At 38.2% G+C, this 22,624-nt stretch overlaps 2 protein-coding genes across 8 annotated transcripts in view; one reads left to right on the top strand and one right to left on the bottom strand.

Moving 5' to 3' along the window:
* Window positions 1–9,314, bottom strand: part of NDUFA9 (NADH:ubiquinone oxidoreductase subunit A9) — a 53,422-nt gene extending 44,108 nt beyond the window's left edge. The window contains exons 1-2 of one of the 2 annotated variants that reach the window (XM_077169760.1): window positions 9,260–9,314; window positions 9,125–9,179 (exon numbers count right to left, since the gene is read on the bottom strand). In XM_077169760.1, the coding sequence (XP_077025875.1) occupies window positions 9,125–9,179; window positions 9,260–9,262 (58 nt within the window). In that variant the 5' untranslated portion in view covers window positions 9,263–9,314. Of the gene's footprint in view, window positions 1–6,656; window positions 6,784–9,124; window positions 9,180–9,259 lie in introns of those variants that run through there. The other variant, XM_077169759.1, reaches the window with a different exon arrangement.
* A 22-nt stretch (window positions 9,315–9,336) lies between these two features.
* AKAP3 (A-kinase anchoring protein 3) overlaps window positions 9,337–22,624 on the top strand; it is a 42,127-nt gene continuing 28,839 nt past the window's right edge. For 4 of the 6 annotated variants that reach the window (XM_077169739.1, XM_077169738.1, XM_077169736.1 and 1 more), the window contains exon 1: window positions 9,337–9,499. The gene's annotated coding sequence lies outside the window, so the exon portion shown is untranslated. Of the gene's footprint in view, window positions 9,500–22,128; window positions 22,423–22,624 lie in introns of all 6 variants that reach the window. The other 2 variants (XM_077169737.1, XM_077169735.1) reach the window with 1 other exon arrangement.

The following is a 22,624-nucleotide window of genomic DNA, read 5'->3' as shown; positions in this document are numbered from 1 at the left end:
GCTTGAGAGAAAATTTTCTGACTTGTAAAAAAGGAACCCTTGAGGTTCTACAAATCGACCCTCATCACCACTTACATATTCTCCATAGACTATGTAGCAAGAGATGAATGTGTAGAAAGAGATGATCTGGCCTGAGCCTGACAACTCCAAGGTTGGGAAACAATACTTCTGGTAGAAACCCACTCTGATTTGAGCCCATTCTAACAGTTAGAAGGTTTTACTATATGGGGAACAATGACTCATTCCCAATGTCTTTTATACCTATGTTCCTCCAGAATAACAAAGAACAAGTCTAATTCTTCTTTCATACTCAAATGCAGCAGTTATATTCCCACTAAATACTCTCTTCTCCATATTAAAGCATCACTGGTCCCCTCAACTATTCCCCATGTGGCAAAAATGTAAATCTCCTTTGGAGAAACTCTATTTTCCAGTCTCTTCAAACTTATTAGAGCAGAATTTAAAGCACACTAACTTTAATGTAGTAAATAGAAAATAACTAAAGGGCTTAAAATGCTGAACTACTTTACTGTTTCAATCAACAAAGTCTGGAGTTAGGCTTGGGGCTTTGTAAATCCTGAGAAAGTTGAAAGAGACAAATAGGACTTGCTCTAGAAAATGGGGCCTTTTATTCTGGAGATGACCTTCCAGTGGCATTCTGCACAGAAGCCATTCTTTTTCCCTATTCTAAACTTTGGAACTGGACAAGCAGACTAGCTCACTGAATAGTGACCAGATACCACAGACCATTCTGACTGGACACATAATGACGAACAGCTCTTACCAGGTGTCAGGCATTATTACGCATGCTTAATAGATATTATCTTATTTAATGCTATTTTTATTCCTACTTCATAGATTAGGAAATTAGGACTCAGAGAGTTTAGTTGACTAGCCCAAAGTCACAAAACTAGTGAGTGGCAGAATCGGATTTCAGCCCAACTAATTCTATTCTGTACTCTTATTCATGATGCGATCCTGCCTCTCACAGACATATGTGACAAATGGGAAAGTAAATGGTCAGTATGATCAATGTAAGAAGAACAGCTAATGAGAAAAGGTGTGCAATTACAGGCACTTTATGCTGGTAGCCATGGTAAAGCCTTTCTTAAAATCAACTGGCCTAAGGATTCACAATAGCCAAAAGGTGAAGGTAACCCAAGTATTCATCAAACAGATGAATGGATAAACAAAATGTGGTGTCATTCAACAAATAAGTATTTATTAAATACCTACTAAATGACAGACACTATTCTCATTACTGGTGATAGATATTTTGTGATAAACAAAATGAAATATTATTCAGCCATAAAAAGGAATGAAATTCTGAGACATGCTACAACATGGATAAACCCTTGAAGACATCTAGTGAAATAGCTAGACACAAAAGGAAAAAATATTGTATGATTTCATTTAGATGAAATAACTAGAAGATGCATGTTCATAGACAGAAAGTAGATTATAGAATTCCCGGAAATGAGGGCCAGGAGGTGAGGAATGGGAAGGTATTATTTAATGGGTACACAGTTTCTGTTTGGGGTAGTGCAAAAGTTTTTGTAATGGATGGTGGTGATGATAGCACAACATTCTGAATCTATTTAATAGCACTGAATTGTATACTTGAAAGTGGTTAAAACAGAAAAGTTTATGTTGTTTCTATGTTGCCACAATAAAAATAACTGATTGGCCTAACACAAGTCCATAAAAGACTGGTGGCCAAAGTAAAGTAGAGAAAGTAACCTAAAAGAAAAGAAATACAAGAATTAGAAGAATAATGTACATTAAAAGAGACATCATGAGCACAGTCTTAAAAACAGCAGCATGACATATGGTTTCTGTTAGTTATAAGTGGAAAAAAAAAACAGGATGACAGGATGAGACCACAAAATGATAGATCCAGAATTAAACTGGAATAACACTTGCATATCCACATGTAATTATTTGAAAAGTTAAACTAATTGTATATAATCGATCTATCATATAATTTGTTAATTCTAAATTTATTCAAGAGTTCATTCAGCAAATAAGTATTTATTAAATACCTACTAAATGACAGACACTAGTCTCATTACTGGTGATAGAGCAATAAACAAAACAAAATTCCTGGCTTTAGAAGGTGCTCAGGATTTAATCGTGTCCCTTACAAAAGGCACGTTCAGGTCCCCCCTCTTGGTCCTGTGGATGTGAACCCATCTGTAAATAGGACCTTTGAAGATGTTATTAGTTAAGGTGTGCACAAACTGAATGACAGCAGGCTTTAATTCAATATGGCTGAAGTCCTTCTAAGCGAAAAAAAAAAAAAAAATTGGACAGGGGGAAAGAGAAAGTCACGACAAGCAAGAAGCTAGAAGTCAATGGAAGCCAGAAAAGACAAGACACTGTCATGTGACAGAAAAGCCAAGGACCAAGGATGACTGGAAGCAAGCCCCAGACCACCACAGTCTTTGCAGAGAAAGTATCACCTTGCTGATGTCTCAATTTCAGACTTCTCCTAACCTCAATACCATGAGCCAATAAACTCCTGTTGTTCAAGTCAACCCAGTGTAGTATTTGACTTACAGCTGAGAAACTAATATAGAGGGCTTACATCCTACAGGGTGAGGAAAACAATGAGTAAACAAATGAATAAGTAAAATAATTTCATATGGTGAAAAAACACAGGGCAAGGGGAGAGAGAAAAACTTGCTAGGATGGCAGGATACTAGTTTATAGTTTAGTGGGTCAGTGGTCAGGGAAGTCCTTGCTGAGGAAACATTTGAGAAAATCTCTAAAAACAAAAATGGAGGAAGAGCATTCCAGCCAGAGGACACAGCAAGCTCTAATGCTCCAAGTCTGGAATCAGAATGGCATATTTAAGGAAAAAAAGATCACACTAGTACAGAAGTAATGGGGGAAATGATAGGCAGTAAATCAGAAAGGCAGGAAGACCAAGCCATGTAAGGCATTCATAGGCCATGGTATACGATGTGGACTTTACCCTAAGAGTAATGGGAAGCCCCTGGAGGGTTATAAGCAAGAGAGTGACATGATCTAATTTACATTTTAAAAAATTCATTCTGATTACTGGGTGAATAGAGGGAGCACAGAGGAGGTAAAAATAAAGGCAGAGTAGTCACAAAAGCCTAATTTAAAGTTGATGCAGAGAGGCTCAGACAGTGGTAACAGCGCACACTGGGCAAATGGGGGATTCTGCATGTATTTTGAGGACAAGGCCAAACAGATTCATTGACATTCTAGGTGTAGATGACAAGAAAAAGGAAGGAATTAGGATTCCTAAGGAGCTAGGTAAATGTAGTTCCATTAACTGGGATGGAATATTGGGGGGAAAGGGGGAAGGTGAGGGGAAGACGACAGGTTCAATAGAGAAAAAATTTTAATTACTGTTTATGGATGGATAGTCCAAGCAATATAGTGGATGCGAAAATCTCAAACTTAGGAGAAAGGCTGGCAACCAGCTGTAGTGGGAAGATCACTCAGAGGATAAATGTAGAAAAAGAGGGGAGCAGAGCTGAGGTCAAAGTCCCAAGATTTCCTAATGTTAAGATGTAAGTAAGAGAAGAGCAAGCAAAGGAGAATGAAATGGAGTCCAGAGAGGTTGAAGAAAAAAAACAAAAAACAAAAAACAAGTAACAAAAGAAAATAGAATGCCAGAAGCCAAATGATGAAAGTATTATAAGGAAGAACAGCTAACTCTATCAAATGTTGCTGACTAGTGAGGTAGGATGAAGGCAGAGGATCTGGGAAAGCAGAGATTGTAGATGGCCTTAACAAAAGCAACTTCAGTGGAGTAGTGGTAATGGTAGCCTGACTGGAACAGGCCAAAAAGTGAATGTGAAGTGAAGAAGTGATTGAGGGAAAATAGATCATTCTTTTGAGGAGATAAGCTGTTTATATGCTGATGGAAATGGCCCAGTATGGGGATATATGAGTCAAGAGAGGGTATAAGGAGGTAAGAAAGGATGGGAAATAGTCTTTTCACATTCAACTATATAAATTATTTTACACAGCTTTGTTCTACAGTGTTTTGATTATGTTACATATTAGATTTGCCTCTCTGGAGTTTACTCAAAATGTCATTTTCCAAGAAGCAATAAAGCTAAGGCTCTGGGATCAGTTAAAATGAGTAAGTTAAAGAACCTGTGAAATATCTCAAAACATGGTTAGTAAATAGCAGATACTCAGTAAATGGCAGTTATTTTTATTCCAAATCTACATTATGTCTTACCACGTAACAGCTTAACAAGAACCAGCAAATGCCTTTGTACAGAACTCATGGCTACAAAACCATCCACTATAAATATGTAGCAAGCACCAGTCCAGTGATATGTACGAATTCTACCCAAGATGGAAAACTAAAAAAAGTAAAGATTCTCTGAATACTCTTTTCACTTCAGGCTGAACATCAGAACTACCCATGAAGCTTTTGAAGATCTAAGGTACAAGGAACAATCTCAAAAATTTTTATTAAAAAATGTAATGAGTCCCCACTTGTTTTATAAAGTTCGAAGGATGATTCAAACATGTAACAGATTTTGAAAGCAAATGACATTCTGAAATGACTAAAATACACTATAGAAAACTACAACTTTTAGGGGTTGAGTAGGGTTTTTGGGTTTCTAAGAAGGGTAGAAGGTGAAAGAATGACAGTGAAGTGTACATGAATTTTTAATTTCCTTTCTTTCTAGTCTCCTAGTGAGTGGAAAAGCAAATATATATACATTCAATTTGAGGATCAAGAGCACAGATCCAATCAGGAGAAAAATTAAATGACGTTGACAAATCCTAAAATACACTTTACTCTTTCTCCTTTTCATGTCCATCAAGCTCCTGCTTCTTTCTTCCCTCTCTCCTTCAGACGCCAGTGCCTTTGTCTAATATATTCTACATGTGTAAAAACACTTTGTGTTAACAAGATGTTTTTATGAAAATTTCATTTAATCTTCTCGGAAACTCTCTGACATTAAGGGATTATCATTTCCATTGTGACACGAAGAATCAGAGGTTATAATCTATTAAAGGTTTGCACAAGGTTAAAAGCCAATCCATGTGTGGCCTCTCTCTCCACAACAAGCAAACTCACCACCTTCCCCCTGTCTACGTGAGACATGACTCCCAGGGGTGTGGACCTTCCTGGAAACATGGGGCAGAAATCCTGGAATGAGCTGAGACTCAGCATCAAGGGATTGAGAAACCCCTAGAATGAGTTGAGACTCAGCATCAGGGGATTGAGGAAACCTCAACCAAAAGGGGGAAGAGCGAAATGAGACGAAATAAAGTGTCAATGGCTGAGAGATTCCAAACAGAGTCCAGAGGTTATCCTGGAGGTTATTCTTATGCATTAAGTAGATATCACCTTGTTAGTCAAGATGCAGTGGAGAGGCTGGAGGGAACTGCCTGAAAATGTGGAGCTGTGTTCCAGTAGCCATGTTTCTTGAAGATGATTGTATAATGATACAGCTTTCACAATGTGACTGTGTGATTGTAAAACCTGTGTCTGATGCTCCTTTTATCTACCTGATCAACAGATGAATAAAACATATGGAATAAAGATGAATAATAGAAGGAACAAATGTTAAAATAAATTTAGAGTGAAATACTGGTGATAGCTTGGGTGGGGGGTGGGGGGTATTTATTTCTTTTTCTGAATAGATGCAAATGTTCCAAGAAATAATCATGATGATGAATATGCAACTATGTGATAATATTGTGAATTACTGATTATATATGTAGAACTGATTGATCAAAAAGTGTAGCAGATAGGATTAACATATGACCTGCAGAACTACTTGGGAGCAGATGGCATTAGGGTGGTGTCGGCAGTACACTGTGGAGACTGTAACCTGCTTTATGTTATCTGATTTATGTAGAACAGTCTAGGAGGAAAAGAATGTTTGTTTACCCCAAATGGTCATTTTAAGTACAAGGAAGAACACTGAAAGATAAGAACTTTGTTCCCCCAAGAAATGCATGCACGCCTTTTGTCATCCTGCAATATATAACCAGCATCTGGTTAAGAATAAAATTGTCTGATATCTGTTGTTTGTTAAAGTTAAGCTTCAGACCCCCTGAACATGTCTGTGTCTTTCTTTCTTTCTCGTCATTCCTTAATATCTTTTGAGCTCCGTTTCATAGGAAGCAGCAAAAAGTTACGAATGTTTGCGTTTGTTTAGGGATTTTTGGTGTTTAAAAAAAAATTAAAAAGTTAATTAAAAGAAAAAGCCAATCCATGAAGAATCTCTGATTTCTAAATTCTAGACCAGGACTACTCTTCTTTTCCGCCCCTTTCAGATTCATCCTTCACTTTCCTCTTCACCCCACCCTATCCTCCAAGTATTTCTCATAATCTCAAATTTTTACAGCTCTGTCAAGACACTGATTCTCTCGATCTTTTATCTGCCCTCCTCCCTTTCTCTTCTTCCCTTGTTGCTGCTCACGCTCTTTCAAAGCGAAACTCTTCCAAAGAGCACAAATTTAAAATGAGAGCAAGGAAGGGGGAAAAGATAGGGTGACTGGACAGAGACAGCTCCGGACCTTAAAAAAAAAAATTGGATGCCCAGGGATACGGAGTGACCGCTGCACCACGGGCGCCACTCCCATAACTTAACATGCCCATCTCGGAATCCTAATAGGGGCCCGCCATTCCCGGTGACACTTACGTGACATTGGCAGGACCCGGACAACCCGGGGATGAGCGGCGGCCGCCATCTTCTCCCACAATCCCTCACCACCGGCGCTCCAGCTAACTACGGCTACTAAGCTGGGCCAAAATTTATATGCCACGCTTGTCTGCGCAGGCGCTGCTCGGAAAAGGAAGGGCCTGGTCAGAGGTTAGGGTATCATTCAGAAGCTAGGAGAAGAGGAGATAAGAGGGGAGGAAAAGTGACGGAGCAGGGAAAGAAAAGAAATAAAAAGCATTCTTGGGATTGGGATCTTAGACCTGGAATAGCCGTAAAGATAAATCTCATTTAAAGATAATGACTTACTCAAGGTCACACAAAATGGCAAAACCTGAACTGGAGGAACAGCTTTCTCGGCTCTTAGTGCGGTGCTCGGTGAAAACATCAGATAGGGCAGTGTTTAGTAAGACTGGGGAAAGAAGGAGGCGTGGCCCCTGCGTTCGGGGAGTTCGTTAGGGATCAAACCCGGGCCCAGAGGAGGGAAAGGATGTAAAAGAAGGGGTGGGGGCGAAGTGGGGAAGAGAAATAGAAATGAGGATGCACATGCTGTCCTCAGGGCCGTTGCTCTTGCTGTTCTCTTTTTCTGAAATCCTTGCACAGATGACTGCACCTGCTCGTTCCTGCTCAAAGGTGACCTCCTCAGAGAAGACTTCTCTGGCCACTCTGTCCCAGGTGGTTATCATTCCACCTGTGATATTTTTTTAATTGTATAGTTTATCAAAGCATTATCTGACATACGTAAGGGCGGTTAACCTGTAGTCTGTGATCTCTGAATGTTGAACTTTGTGAACCTTCTGAAATGTTTTGCAAATTTGTGTGGCCATGTGTGCCATCTGTACATTTTTCTAAGGAAAATCACCAGATGTCTCTCTAGAACAAAGGTTCAAATTTTTTTTAACCATAGGTCCCCCACCCCCACCCCTGCCCTTGAGAATCTGCATTGCTCTGGAAGGAGACATCTGGAACCTGACAAGATTCCATAGAGATTGAACTGGCATTTAAAAAATACATTATTCTGGTCATATGTCTCAAGAGTAGGAGACAGCAACCAGTGACTTATTTGTGTTTGGCTTAACAGATTACAAACTAGTTTGGGGTATCTTTCTAGACTTGGTAATTCTTCAGGTGTTATGTTTTTTAGGGAGAAAGAAAGGAGTACGCATGGTGAGGTTGGATAAAAGGGCTGTAGTGAATAGGGTTTACCTATTACTAACTGTGTTAAATTGGTGGTTCTACTCCATCCCCTACCTCACTGTTTTAGGCTAACTGAAAACCCACCTTCCAAAATGAATCAGAATTCTGAGGAAAAAAATCCTTGAAGAAATTGTGTTAGAGAAATTAAGGCATGCTAGTCTGTCTTGTACTTCTTGGCCTCATTCTATGTTCACTCAACACTTAGCATTTGGTAATTGATTCTGAGATCAATATGAATAGTGACATATTTTCCTGATTCTGATAAATTGAGAGACCCTGCTATCATCAGCAACCTCTTAACTCCTGTGTGGCATTGCTAATTATGTTATTTTACTTCTATCAGTCAAATACTGCCTCATGCTCTCAAGACTAGCTTTAGGATGGCATGATATATTTGAAAGAGCACTGACTTAATGCCTAGAGTATAAAAACACAGTTCCAGTTCTACCAGTTACTGCTAGTTGTGACCTGGGCAAGCTTCCACAACTAACAGGGAAAATAATGCCTGCTTAACCTTCAAAAGGTTATTGTGAGGATCAGCTGACATAATTGATGTGAAGGTGCTTTGACAACTGCCAACTGCTCCATGTATGTACCTGCCATCCTATTCACAGGAGTATCAAGTTCATAGAATGTTAGAGCTGAAAGGGGGACCTTAAGAGATCAAGAAATCTAGTTCCCATATTTTAAATGCGAAAAAAAAACCCATGAGATCTAATATAAAAGATCCTTGATCTTTTAAAAGTAGTCTATAATAAACCAATAACTTTTAAATTCAAGTTAAGGTTTTAGTCTCTCTTATGGCCTGGATCAGAAATTCCTTTTGCTTCATGACAACTATGTATTACTCCTATATTTAGCCAGTAATTAAAGAAATACCTAAGGTAACATTTTCAAAGAGAATGTACTACGGATAAAATCCACAAGCCTAGAAGGAGGTTCAACCAAAAGCCTCTTGGTCTGCGTTATCTCAGTACATTTCCTCAGGTTGAGTTATTACAGATGATGGATTAGTGCTACTGTACCTCTGCCCACCTATGAGGAATTATAACCCAGAGATGATTAGACAAAATATCCCCAAATTTATTTTTTCCAATATATTAGATGCTTATAAATAAGAGTCCAGGTGGTTTCCCACAAAATAAAGTGACTCCATATCAGCTTTGCTTAAGAAATTTAAGCAGACCCTCAATTCCTTTTATTTCTTATTCTCCATCTGCAGCCATCTGGATTTGTTAATGCATAATACTTACTCTGTGGTTTTAAGCAGAATCCATTGGCAAAATTTCCCCCTTCTTTATTCCCCACCTAAATTAGACAGAGAATTAATCTGAAGCAAGCCTAGTCCTTCCAAACTAAGCAGAAGAACTTTGGAGTGTCTTCCTTACCATCACTCCCCTTATCCTTTGACTACTCAGTTGCTGGTAGCCTCACCCTGTTGCTATAGAGACAGTGATATCACCAGATGTGATTCTGATGTCACTCTCCAGTCCCAACAAGGGGTGGGTACATGGAAGGCTGAAGGAGGAAACAAGATCTTGAGCTGAGGAAGAACATCCCAGCATCTTCATTCACTTTGAAAGTATATTCTGGAGTCTTCTGTGGTTCACTAGTCTGGTGCTACAGAGGTAGGAGTTCTCACTGGATTGAAAAAACGTAACCCATTCTCTGGTCCTTGGTGGTTAGAAGAGAGAATTCACTCAAAAGTGATGGGCAAGTTTTTATATTCAACTCAGCCTCCCTTTTCTGCCCAGTCTATTTTGATTTACATTAGAGTCCTCTGGAAAGCATTATAGCCAAACCTAAGTTTTTATTTTGCTGCAAATTTGATCAGATCCCCTTGTCCATCCTTTTAGATATAAGGAATGTTACTCTTGCTTCCTAATTTGATGATGAAAGGGGAAGCTTGGTTACCTTCCTGACTTTTCCTCTTCATTATCTGGCTATTCCAAAGTTCTCTCCTTCCCCAGTGCTCGGCTAGCAGAATCAGGTCTATAGAGCTCTGAGTTCTGATTCTCAACCACTTTCATTCTGTTTATTATTTCTGAAGCCTTGGCTAGACAACAGAACTGGGAGAGAACAGTATATAAACAGCTATGTGGAGAAAGTATCTGAATTAGTGGGATTCTAGAGGAAGAAGTTGTTACTACGGGAAAGGAATGGTCAACAGTAAATAAAGCCATAGAGAGAAAGATCTGTGCAGCATGCATACACACAGAACTCTAATTCTGATTTAAATAAAATTGATTAAAACTGATTTCAGTAATAAGCAAATTTATTGAGCTTCTACACTGTGTCAGGCACTTATAGAAAGGAAAAGAGGGAGAAAAAGAGTAAACAGAATAAAATATATTCTTCCCTTTTAAAATTAATAAAACCTGGTTGAAAGCTTGCAGTGGTAATTTAAGAAACCCTAATTCCTGATCAGATATGTCAACCCTGCAAGGTCTCCATTTGTGCTACCTGCAACTTGCACTTTTGCTTGAGGTTAGGGCCCTGAGGTGAATGCTTAAGGTGGATGCGGGAGAAAAAATGTCTTGATATGGAGGTATGGTCTGGGTTTCAGCAACCATGACCAACCCCCCGTGTTGTTTATGCCCTGTCAAGCTACCATTCATGATTTGCATACCTCCTCAGTTTGAGTTAATAACATTGGTTTTTGTGAGGAACATTTTTTTTTTTTTTTTTTTTTTTTTTTTTTTAAGGAAAGACAGAGAGAAGGAAGGAAGGAAGGAAGAAAGGGAAACATTTTTAAACATTTTCTTGTTTTATTGTATTCTGTTTCTCCGTTTTTGTTACATGGGGTGGGGCCGGGAATCGAACCGAGGTCCTCCGGCATAGCAGGCAAGCACTTTGCCCGCTGAGCCACCGCGGCCCGCCCTGTGAGGAACATTTTAAAGAGGCATTTGCTCTGTTGGCCACAGGATCCCTCTGTCGGCCATGGGAAAATTCCACAGCTTTCAGAATGTCAACTGCAGAGTTGGAATTATCTAAGAAATAGATCCATTGTTCTAATATTCCCTTTCTGGGCCTCAATTTCCTTATATGTAAAATGAGGGTGTTGTAATAAATGGTTTCTAAAGTCTATTTATCTTTACATCATATATGATGTTAGCTTTCTTTCCTCACCGAATGTAATAGATAACATAAATCATCATTTTTGCCTTTTATTTTTTACCCTAACTCCAGAATATTATTCACCAAATTTTGGACTTATATTTGAGAAATTTATTAATCCATTCATTGACTCCATAAAATTCTTTGGACTTTCCTTCTTTTCCACTTCATTATGGGAAGTCAATACATTAATTTAGACTTCTTAATATCTTTATCCTCAAAAAGTATCTAAGTACTCTTTATATAGTTGATCATCAAAATAATTTAAGAACCTTTTCATATATGCCATCAGCCAGAACAATTTAGGGGATTTAAGGTCTAAAACACGTGTCTTGGGTGCAGACAAATATGCAGAGGACATAGAAAATAAAGTTAAAATACCAGGAAGTGTCAGCCAGCTATGTATGGTTACTAATGTAAATTCTGCTTGTGAAAGGGGTCTGAAAGGAGTCTAAGAGCACTTCGGGGATGCTAATTTATTTGTATTATTGCATAGAAAGGTCTGGTAGTAAATCACTGGGTAAGTGTCTGTGCTCAAATAAACTTATCCCTAAAAGGAGTCAAGCTTCGAGAAGTCCTGAATGTAGCAAACTTGAATGGGCCATTTGTTGTTGTTTTCAAATTCTCCAGTTTAAGAAAGAAAAATCGAACTGTCTGGAATTGGAAATAGCAGTATTTGTATATTCATTCTTTCAACAGACAGTTAAGCATCAATTTTAAGATACTAGCTACTATGAAGGATACAAGATAAATAGTAAAATGCCTCTGCCCTCATGATCTAATAAAAGCTGAAAAACAGGCAATCAATTAAAATACTAGATAGAATTTGAAGGTTGGAGCAAAGTTGATTAAAACTTAGATGAGGGAGCAATCACAGATATTTAGAAAATATTTCATGGATGGGGTGACCTTTGACTTGGGATATGAAGTAAGGGAGAGATTTAAAGAGAGACGTTGAGAGGGGAGGGAGCTGGATGATATTCTAAGTGTACAATGCCCTAATGTCTTCTTCTGAAATCTTAGTAGAGATAGTATAAGGAAGATAACTGATCTGGAAGAAAGGTTTTAACATTAACTATGAATACCTTTTAAAGATAAGGGTGAGTATTTCAAGTCCTCAAAGATGAACACTTGCGAAGTGTTTTGAGATTCATGAATTCGGGGCTTTTCTTCTTGCTCCAGCTACTTTGCTTCTGACGTCCCATTCAAGCAAGATTGAGATTAGTCTAAAAACTTTCAGTGTCCTCCCATTGTTAAACTAATATACCAATGATTTGAAAGTGGAAAATAACAACTGTCATTTACAAAAATTATTGGCCAAACCAAGCCCTTGATCTTGAGATTTATTCCTGTAAATCTTATTTCTGTAGAAGAGAAGCTAAGCTTACCTATAGTTATGCCTAAGAGTTACTTTCAGAAAACCTCTTTTGTTGCTCACTTGTGGTCTATCTCTAAGCCCAACTCTGCAAGTAAAATCATTACCCTTTCCACCACGTAGAATATGACATCCAGGAATGAAAGTCTCCCTGGGAACATTGGGACATAACTCTCAGGGATCAGCCTGGCCCTGGCACTGTGGGATCTACAATGCCTTCCTGACCAAAAGGGGAAAAGAAATGTAACAAAGTAAGGTATCAGTGGCTGATAGAGTTCAAACAGAGTTGAAAAGCTATTCTGGAGGCGACTCTCAAGCCAGCTTCAGTTAGATATTGCTAATTACTACAGTTTGCCAATCCCCACTAAAACCATTCTTGCTAACCCTAAAGAAAACCTAAGACTCTCAGATTCTATGCAAGTTTCATGTGGTAGGATTACTTTCCAGAAACCTATCACCTTCAAATGAGTTCCTAGGCCACATAAGTCTTGAAACCCAGAGAGGCCAACCTCTCCAAGAACATCAACTAATTACATCCCCCATCCCATAGTATCAACTCCCCTTTCCAACATGAAAAGTTTAGAATGGGCATAGCTCAGATACCCCCTAAACATTGAGAGAAGGATTGAAGGAGAAGGAGGAGTTGTAATGGAGAAGATAGGATTTAACAAATGAGTATGACTGCTGAATCATTGTATCGATATCACTTTTAGTCTCCAGTGTTTTGGAGCAGATAGAAGGAAAAACCTAAAATTGTGGAACATTAACCCATACCAAACCCTGAAATCTGTTCTATAACTACTTGTTACAAGGTACTTTGAAGTTTATTGCTTTTTTGTATATATGTTATATTTTATAATAAAAAATATTTAAAAATTATTGGCCAAAAGGTGGAACCCTTCTGGGAATCAACAAACTACACAAGAATAAAATCTGTACCTCTATGAAATTTTTTTTTTTAATTAGCCCCTTGATTGCAAAGTGGCAATTATTGGTGACAAGAACAGGTTAAGTAAAATGGGAACAAAAGCCTAATGGTAGTGGTTTAAGATAGAATGAGAGGAGACAGAGTCCTGTTCTAAAGAGGAGCAGAGAAGTGGGGGTTAACTTGAGGTTGCTATGGTGCCATTGGTTTTTTTTTTTTTATTAATTAAAAAAAGAATTAACAAAACAATTAGAAATCATTCCAATCGACATGTACAATCAGTAATTCTTAATAACATCACATAGTTGCATATTCATCATTCCTTAGTACATTTGCATCGATTTAGAAAAAGAAATAAAAAGACAACAGAATAAGAATTAAAACAATAATAGAAAGAAAAGAAAACAAAACAAAAACAAAAAACCTATACCTCACATGCAGCTTCATTCAGTGTTTTAACATAATTGCATTACAATTGGGTAGTATTGTGCTGTCCATTTCTGAGTTTTTATATCCAGTCCCGTTGTACAGTCTGTATCCCTTCAGCTCCAATTATCCCTTCTCTTTTTTTTTTTTTTAATTAATGGAAAAAAAGAAATTAACCCAACATTTAGAGATCATACCATTCTACATATGCAATCATTAATTCTTAACATCATCACATAGATGCATGATCATCATTTCTTAGTACATATGCATTGGTTTAGAAGAACTAGCAACATAACCGAAAAAGATATAGAATGTTAATATAGAGAAAAAAATAAAAGTAATAATAGTAAAATCAAAACAAAACAAAACAAAACAAAACAAAAACCTATAGCTCAGAGCAGCTTCATTCAGTGTTTTAACATGATTACTTTACAATTAGGTATTATTGTGCTGTCCATTTTTGAGTTTTTGTATCTAGTCCTGTTACACCGTCTGTATCCCTTCAACTCCATTGGCCATTATCTTACCCTGTTTCTACCTCCTGCTGGACTCTGTTATCAAGGACATATTCCAAATTTATTCTTGAATGTCGGTTCACATCAGTGGGACCATACAGTATTTGTCCTTTAGTTTTTGGCTAGACTCACTCAGCATAATGTTCTCTAGGTCCATCCATGTTATTACATGCTTCATAAGTTTATCCTGTCTTAAAGCTGCATAGTATTCCATCGTATGTATATACCACAGTTTGTTTAGCCACTCTTCTGTTGATGGAGATTTCGGCTGTTTCCATCTCTTTGCAATTGTAAATAACGCTGCTATAAACATTGGTGTGCAAATGTCCGTTTGTGTCTTTGCCCTTAAGTCCTTTGAGTATATTCCCAGCAATGGTATTGCTGGGTCGTATGGCAATGTGCCTTTTGGCCATTTGTATTTCCTCTTCTGATAGGTGTCTGTTTAAGTCTTTTTCCCATTTTGTAATTGGGTTGGCTGTCTTTTTGTTGTTGAGATGAACAATCTCTTTATAAATTCTGGATACTAGACCTTTATCTGATATATCATTTCCAAATATTGTCTCCCATTGTGAAGGCTGTCTTTCTACTTTCTTGATGAAGTTCTTTGATGCACAAAAGTGTTTAACTTTGAGGAGTTCCCATTTATTTATTTCCTTCTTCAGTGCTCTTGCTTTAGGTTTAAGGTCCATAAAACCGCCTCCAGTTGTAAGATCCATAAGATATCTCCCAACATTTTCCTCTAACTGTTTTATGGTCTTAGACCTAATGTTTAGATCTTTGATCCATTTTGAGTTAACTTTTGTATAGGGTGTGAGAGATGGGTCTTCTTTCATTCTTTTGCATATGGATATCCAGTTCTCTAGGCACCATTTATTGAAGAGACTGCTCTGTCCCAGGTGAGTTGGCTTGACTGCCTTATCAAAGATCAAATGTCCATAGATGAGAGGGTCTATATCTGAGCACTCTATTCGATTCCATTGGTCGATATATCTATCTTTATGCCAATACCATGCTGTTTTGACCACTGTGGCTTCATAATATGCCTTAAAGTCAGGCAGCGCGAGACCTCCAGCTTCGTTTTTTTTCCTCAAGATGTTTTTAGCAATTCGGGGCACCCTGCCCTTCCAGATAAATTTGCTTATTGGTTTTTCTATTTCTGAAAAATAAGTTGTTGGGATTTTGATTGGTATTTGGAAATGCATTGAATCTGTAAATCAATTTAGGTAGGATTGACATCTTAACTATATTTAGTCTTCCAATCCATGAACACGGTATGCCCTTCCATCTATTTAGGTCTTCTGTGATTTCTTTTAGCAGTTTTTTGTAGTTTTCTTTATATAGGTTTTTTGTCTCTTTAGTTAAATTTATTCCTAGGTATTTTATTCTTTTAGTTGCGATTGTAAATGGGATTCGTTTCTTGATTTCCCCCTCAGCTTGTTCATTACTAGTGTATAGAAATGCTACAGATTTTTGAATGTTGATCTTGTAACCTGCTACTTTGCTGTACTCATTTATTAGCTCTAGTAGTTTTGTTGTGGATTTTTCCGGGTTTTCAACGTATAGTATCATATCGTCTGCAAACAGTGATAGTTTTACTTCTTCCTTTCCAATTTTGATGCCTTGTATTTCTTTTTCTTGTCTAATTGCTCTGGCTAGAACCTCCAACACAATGTTGAATAATAGTGGTGATAGTGGACATCCTTGTCTTGTTCCTGATCTTAGGGGGAAAGTTTTCAATTTTTCCCCATTGAGGATGATATTAGCTGTGGGTTTTTCATATATTCCCTCTATCATTTTAAGGAAGTTCCCTTGTATTCCTATCTTTTGAAGTGTTTTCAACAGGAAAGGATGTTGAATCTTGTCGAATGCCTTCTCTGCATCAATTGAGATGATCATGTGATTTTTCTGCTTTGATTTGTTGATATGGTGTATTACATTAACTGATTTTCTTATGTTGAACCATCCTTGTATACCTGGGATGAATCCTACTTGGTCATGATGTATAATTCTTTTAATGTGTTGTTGGATACAATTTGCTAGAATTTTATTGAGGATTTTTGCATCTGTATTCATTAGAGAGATTGGTCTGTAGTTTTCTTTTTTTGTAATATCTTTGCCTGGTTTTGGTATGAGGGTGATGTTGGCTTCATAGAATGAATTAGGCAGTTTTCCCTCCACTTCGATTTTTTTGAAGAGTTTGAGGAGAATTGGTACTAATTCTTTCTGGAACGTTTGGTAGAATTCACATGTGAAGCCATCTGGTCCTGGACTTTTCTTTTTAGGAAGCTTTTGAATGACTAATTCAATTTCTTTACTTGTGATTGGTTTGTTGAGGTCATCTGTGTCTTCCTGAGTCAAAGTTGGTTGTTCATGTCTTTCCAGGAACCCGTCCATTTCATCTAAATTGTTGTATTTATTAGCGTAAAGTTGTTCATAGTATCCTGTTATTACCTCCTTTATTTCTGTGAGCTCAGTGGTTATGTCTCCTCTTCCATTTCTGATCTTATTTATTTGCATCCTCTCTCTTCTTCTTTTTGTCAATCTTGCTAAGGGCCCATCAATCTTATTGATTTTCTCATAGAACCAACTTCTGGTCTTATTGATTTTCTCTACTGTTTTCATATTTTCAATTTCATTTATTTCTGCTCTGATCTTTGTTATTTCTTTCCTTTTGCTTGCTTTGGGATTAGTTTGCTGTTCTTTCTCCAGTTCTTCCAATTGAACAGTTAATTCCTGCATTTTTGCCTTTTCTTCTTTTCTGATATAGGCATTTAGGGCAATAAATTTCCCTCTTAGCACTGCCTTTGCTGCATCCCATAGGTTTTGATATGTTGTGTTTTCATTTTCATTTGCCTCGAGGTATTTACTAATTTCTCTTGCAATTTCTTCTTTGACCCACTCGTTGTTTAAGAGTGTGTTGTTGAGCCTCCAGGTATTTGTGAATTTTCTGGCATTCCACCTATTATTGATTTCCAACTTCATTCCTTTATGATCCGAGAAAGTGTTGTGTATGATTTCAATCTTTTTAAATTTGTTAAGACTTGCTTTGTGACCCAGCATATGGTCTATCTTTGAGAATGATCCATGAGCACTTGAGAAAAAGGTGTATCCTGCTGTTGTGGGATGTAATGTCCTATAAATGTCTGTTAAGTCTAGCTCCTTTATAGTAATATTCAGATTCTCTATTTCTTTATTGATCCTCTGTCTAGATGTTCTGTCCATTGATGAGAGTGGGGAATTGAAGTCTCCAACTATTATGGTATTTGTGTCTATTTCCCTTTTCAGTGTTTGCAGTGTATTCCTCATGTATTTTGGGGCATTCTGGTTCGGTGCATAAATATTTATGATTGTTATGTCTTCTTCTTTAATTGTTCCTTTTATTAGTATATAGTGTCCTTCTTTGTCTCTTTTAACTGTTTTACATTTGAAGTCTAACTTGTTGGATATTAGTATAGCCACTCCTGCTATTTTCTGGTTGTTATTTGCATGAAATATCTTTTCCCAACCTTTCACTTTCAACCTATGTTTATCTTTGGGTCTAAGATGTGTTTCCTGTAGACAGCATATAGAAGGATCCTGTTTTATAATCCATTCTGCCAATCTATGTCTTTTGATTGGGGAATTCAGTCCATTGACATTTAGTGTTATTACTGTTTGGATAATATTTTCCTCTGCCATTTTGCCTTTTGTATTATATATATCATATCTGACTTTCCTTCTTTCTACACTCTTCTCCATACCTCTCTCTTCTGCCTTTTCGGTTCTGACTCTAGTGCTCCCTTTAGTATTTCTTGCAGAACTGGTCTCTTGGCCACAAATTCTCTCTGACTTTTTGTCTGAGAATGTTTTAATTTCTCCCTCATTTTTGAAGGACAATCTTGCTGGATATAGGAGTCTTGGTTGGCAGTTTTTCTCTTTTAGTAATTTAAATATATCATCCCACTGTCTTCTAGCCTCCATGGTTTCTGCTGAGAAATCTACACATAGTCTTATTGGGTTTCCCTTGTATGTGATGGATTGTTTTTCTCTTGCTGCTTTCAAGATCCTCTCTTTCTCTTTGACCTCTGACATTCTAACTAGTAAGTGTCTTGGAGAACACCTATTTGGGTCTAATCTCTTTGGGGTGCGCTGCACTTCTTGGATCTGTAATTTTAGGTCTTTCATAAGAGTTGGGAAATTTTCAGTGAAAGTTTCTTCCATTAGTTTTTCTCCTCCTTTTCCCTTCTCTTTTCCTTCTGGGACACCCACAACACGTATATTTGTGCGGTTCATATTGTCCTTGAGTTCCCTGATACCCTGTTCAAATTTTTCCATTCTTTTCCCAATAGTTTCTGTTTGTTTTTGGAATTCAGATGTTCCATCCTCCAAACCACTAATTCTATCTTCTGTCTCTTTGAATCTATCATTGTAGGTATCCATTGTTTTTTCTATCTTTTCTACTTTGTCCTTCACTTCCATAAGTTCTGTGATTTGTTTTTTCAGTTTTTCTATTTCTTCTTTATGTTCAGCCCATGTCTTCTTCATATCCTCCCTCAATTTATCGATTTCGTTTTTGAAGAGGTTTTCCATTTCTGTTCGTATATTTAGCATTAGTTGTCTCGGCTTCTGTATCTCATTTGAACTATTGGTTTGTTCCTTTGACTGGGCCATATTTTCAATTATTTGAGCGTGATCCATTATCTTCTGTTGGCGTCTGCGCATTTAGACAGATTTCCCTGGGTATTGGATCCAAAAGTTTGGAAGATTTTCCTGTGAAATCTCTGGGTTCTGTTTTTCTTGTCCTGCCCAGTAGGTGGCGCTCGTGGCTCACGTTTGTCTGCGGGTCCCACCAGTAAAAGGTGCTGTGGGACCTTAAACTTTGGAAAACTCTCGCTGTCCGGGGGGTTCACTAGCCAAAGCGGCTTGAGCCGGCCCGGGGTCCGAACGCAGGGAGGGTTGCTGGTCGCCGCAGCCCGGGAAAGAGCCCGTCCGAATTTCCAAGTCGGCCCTGGGCGACAAGCGTGGCGGGAGGGCGCCAGCGGCAGCGGCCCGCCCGAGAGAGTGCCTGTTCCCCGAGAGTCACGGGTTTGGAAGGGGCCTCCCCCACCCGTCACCGTTCTCCGCGGCCTGGGGATTTCCGATCCAAGTCTCTCCGTTGGTCCGGGGGGCTGCGCGTGGTGTGGGCACCAACCGCCTTGGTTTCAGGCGACCGCCTCTCCAATTCTCCCAGCCGGCCCGGGAAGGGGGAAGGGAGTGACTCCGGCCGCTTCCCACCCCGCCCGGTGAGGCCCGCGCGCCTCGGCGATCTCACCCGAGCTGCTTCTCTCAGCCAGCCAGCTGTTCCAGGATGGGGTACGCTGTCTTTTTTATCTCTGTTGTGGCTTTGGGCACTTTCTGTATCGTTTCTACTCCCCTAGTAGCTGTCCTGGAGAAGAAACTAAGATCCGCGCGTCTTACTAAGCCGCCATCTTCCAGGAAGTCTTCAGTGCCATTGGTTTTGGTTGTAAGTTGAGTCCCTCTATGAAATTTGAATGTCATTTTGTGCTCTTCATTTGTATGCTACATGTGAAAAACCATAATAAGTCAAAACTATTATTTGGTGAGAGCAACAGGATCCATATATAAAATAAGCTATTTTTATTTGTGTCTTTCCATTGAACAATGTTTATATTTCATGGAAGGAGGGGCAGGTAAACTTAGCGATAGTGAAGACAACATCAGATTAATCAAGAACTTTCCTCATATCTCAGAACCTGTCCTCAGTAAAAGTAAGTCATCACCTCATTTCCTTACTTTTTGTACTTAATTTGCAATCTCACTTTCAATTGTGTTATATAGCTTAAATAAGGCAGAATATCTGGTTGATTTTGTCACTATCTATTAGAAAAAAATTCATCAGGATTAAATATAAACTGGAGTATAGGAGGCCTAAATTTCTGACTCTTTCTTGTATTGTCAACAATCTACGACAACCTGCTTCCAAGTTGTCTCATTTCTGTAATCAAATAATAATACCGTCTATTTCCTTCTTCATGGTCATGATGCAAACATAAGAATATTTATGTATAACAGTGAGATGCTGAAAGATGATAAAGGAAAGTGAATTTAAACTTCTTAGACCTTAACAACTTGCTCATTAGAGTAACAAAAACATTAAAATAAGATAACAAAGAGGGTTAGGAAAATGTAAAATAATAGGGTAAATAATTATTTTTCTGGAGCTCACTGGTCTTTCTTGGAAAGGGTCTCTCCAGATAAGCCCTGGCCCAGGGATTCTCTATTTTGAATGTGCATTAGAATCAGTTAGGAGACTTTAAGAAAGTCAATACCGAAGCTCACCCCACCCCCACCCCCAAAAGTTGAGATAAGATTTTCTAGGGGTGGGTAACTCAGAATCAGTATTTTTTTACAATTCTCTGGGTGATCTAAAGGTATAATAAAGGTGGAGAATTCACTGCTGACCCAAGGAATCTATTGTATTATGGTATGGTATTATGTATTGGGAAGAATAAAAGGAACTGTTTCTGCTCAGTAATCTGAGTTAGTAATTGGACTGTGAAAATGAGCACAAATCCTTGTGAGAGTGAAGAATAAGTAGCACTTGAAAAAACTTTTCTTTTTAATAATGTTTTAGTTTGCAAATGTTGCTGAAATGCAATATACCAGAAATGGGTTGGATGTTATAAAGGGGCTTCATTAAGTTATAAGTTTATTGTTCTAAGGTCATAAAAATGTCTAAACTAAGGCATCCAGAGTTAAATACCCTGACTCAAGAAAGGCCCATGTCTGTCACATGGGAACACATGGCTGGCTTCTGCTTCCTCTCCTGGCTTCTGGTTTCAAATGGCTCTCTCAGCCCCTGTGAATTATTCTGGCTTCTGGCTTGCTTAGCATCTCATGGGAAGGCACATAGCAATGTCTGCTGGGCTCTGCATCTCCAAATATCTGTGTCTAGGCATGTGCTCTCTCTGCCAGGACTCCAAGCATCTCCATCAGCACTCCAAGCATCTCCAAATGTCTGCATCTATGTTCCTTCTGGTTCCTGTCTAGCTTCTGTTGGCTCCCTCAGGTACTGGCATCTCCTGGGGCTTCTGCATTTCCAAACGTCTGGGTTTGCATCTGTGTTTGAGATTTCTCCAAAATGTTTCCCCCTTTAAAGGACTCAGTAAACTAATCAAGACTGACTTTAAATGATCAGAGTCACACCCCCTCCTAATCAAAGGTCACAGTAATATTGGGTGCATCACATCTCCATGAAAGTAATCGAGTCAAAGGCCACATCCACAACTGAGCAGGTCAGTCTTCATGGAAATGATCTAATCAAAGGTTCCACCTGAACAATAGATCTGGTCCCACAAGATTCTATCAGGTTTGAAAGAAAATGGTTTTTCTGGAGTACACAGCAATTTCAATCCAACACAAATGGTTATATGTAATATTTTGTATAACAAAAACAATATACCCATCTATATATACTTTAAAATCATGTGTTTAATCAGTCTGATTTGTGTTGGTTTTATTTTGAAGGAATGTATCTACCTCTACTATAGCCCCAAATTCTTCTATAGCCCCAAAAATATTTGTTTATATTTCAGCTTAGCAGATGTTTGACCACAAATAATTCTGTACTTATTTCAAGCAATTATTTTAAAGTTGTATTATAAAAATTAGGGTATGGTTTTATACTTTATTTTGACAGAATTTTAAAACAGTACTTTGTTGGAATCAAAATATGGAATATATATCTATTTCACCAACACTTTCAGGGACATTAGAGAGGAAAATGTGGCCATCTTATTCTACCTCACTCATCGAGAAGTATAAATTTGAGCAAAGTTCATAATGAAAGAAGGGAAATTTCAAAATGGAAACCAGGCGTGAGAAAAGAAGCTTCTCATATTTGTGATTTATTCACAGGCAACTAAGTTAGAATCTCCAGTCATCATGATAGTTGGCCAAGTTTTCAGAGACTCCTGAGTGAGATGCAATACCATGGAAAGTGAACAAGAGTGAAGCCAAAGTCAAAGGAATATATGGAATAGGGGCTGTGATACTTAGTGGTAAATTGAGACAATGAAAGCAGCAAATACAGGCAATTCTTTCAAGAAAAATATGGTTATGAATGGGAAAGAAAGAAAAGAGTCACTAGAGAAAAGCATGGGGTAGAAGAAGAACTAAAATGAATCCTATCTTTGTGGTTTACAAGACCAGGTAGGTTGTGGTGCCACTTACTGAGAATAAGTAGTGTTAGGGAATGTAGCAAAGTGTCGGGAAGGCTGTGAAAGACTCCGTATAGGAGAGGGCCTTGCTGCATCCATGGACAAAAACCCATTGGTGCATATGATTTCTCTCTCCTCTTGTTATCTGTAAGTTTGTCTGAATCATGGGAACTGAGAATTCCCCAAGAACCTTG

The sequence above is a fragment of the Tamandua tetradactyla genome, chromosome 7, assembly GCF_023851605.1.
Source record: "Tamandua tetradactyla isolate mTamTet1 chromosome 7, mTamTet1.pri, whole genome shotgun sequence".
Lineage (NCBI taxonomy): Eukaryota > Metazoa > Chordata > Mammalia > Pilosa > Myrmecophagidae > Tamandua > Tamandua tetradactyla.
The sequence above is the reverse complement of the archived record's forward strand: the minus strand, read 5'-3'. Positions and strand labels throughout refer to the sequence as shown.